At 41.0% G+C, this 1050-nt stretch overlaps 1 protein-coding gene across 1 annotated transcript in view; it reads left to right on the top strand.

The window, feature by feature from the left end:
• Window positions 1-764: 764 nt before the first annotated feature.
• Window positions 765-1050, top strand: part of msi2b (musashi RNA-binding protein 2b) — a 290893-nt gene continuing 290607 nt past the window's right edge. Inside the window, exon 1 of the mRNA XM_016478837.1 lies at window positions 765-977. Within this exon, the coding sequence (XP_016334323.1) occupies window positions 916-977 (62 nt within the window). The 5' untranslated portion in view covers window positions 765-915. The remainder of the gene's footprint in view (window positions 978-1050) is intronic.

The raw sequence follows: 1050 nt of genomic DNA, 5'->3' as shown, positions 1-1050 counted from the left end.
GTCTCAATCAGTTACAAGGAAATGGCAAGTAACATTGAATTAAACTTGAATTTTTGAAGTATAAAAACTGAATTAGTATTGTAAAACTTTTTTGAAGTTTTGAAAATGTATTTTTATATTGTGTGTAACATCATTTCGTCATTAGTGCATGGCACAAATGTGATTGCAACTTAAATGTGATTTCTCAATCTAATATTTAGTTCACAATAACAAAAACAGTTATTTGTAAACCCAGAAGATTTGGGGGAAAAAATTACATCCTCCACTGATTTAATCAAACAAGGCTGTCTGTAAATTAATTTACACCCTACTTGCTTTTTGGACATGTTTGAGCAACTCAAAACAAACGGAAGGTAAGTTATGAATTCTCTATGGGGAGAAGTAGGCTATTAAAAATTAATCAGTGCTTATTCATATTATCTGTGATGTAATATTTCCTCTATCTTGGGGTGCAATGAAAAAAATACTATTAAGAAAAATATCACTGCACTGCTAATGCTTCTCTGGACCTTCAGATGTATCAGTGTATCTATCACTCTCTGTAGAACTTTCTATAGCATTGTTTACATCCACGTCCTTCATTTCTACAAGTGTATAATGTGAATACTGTACGTTCGGTAGACTTCAGGCTGCCGCTACGCTTGTGTGTCTACGGTGATGTGACAGTAAAAGTGATGCGATGTGATCTGATCCTCATGCTCTGGGCACCGGGTGGGCGGGGCCATGCTAATGACGTCAATGGAATGGGTGAGGTGACGAGCCCCTTCTGCGCTCCGCCCCGTGTGGGTGACGGGAGGGGGAGGGAGCCAGGCAGAGCTGATCCCACGTGTGACGCTCGCATTCCCGGCTCAGTAATATTCTCTTAGCTCTGACAGTGTGTGTGTTTGTTTGTTACTGGCCATAGTTGGGTTAGTCATGGAGGGAGACGGGAGCCAAGCCACATCTGGAAGCCCTAACGATTCGCAACACGACCCGGGGTAAGTCAGAGCCAATGCTGACAGCACTTGACTTTTTTTTTTCCTTGTGTGTTTTTCTCCAGTGAGCATGTTT

Source organism: Sinocyclocheilus anshuiensis, unplaced genomic scaffold (assembly GCF_001515605.1).
Source record: "Sinocyclocheilus anshuiensis isolate Anshui unplaced genomic scaffold, SAMN03320099.WGS_v1.1 scaffold1170, whole genome shotgun sequence".
Taxonomy (NCBI): domain Eukaryota; kingdom Metazoa; phylum Chordata; class Actinopteri; order Cypriniformes; family Cyprinidae; genus Sinocyclocheilus; species Sinocyclocheilus anshuiensis.
This window is presented reverse-complemented; position numbering and strand designations above follow the sequence as displayed.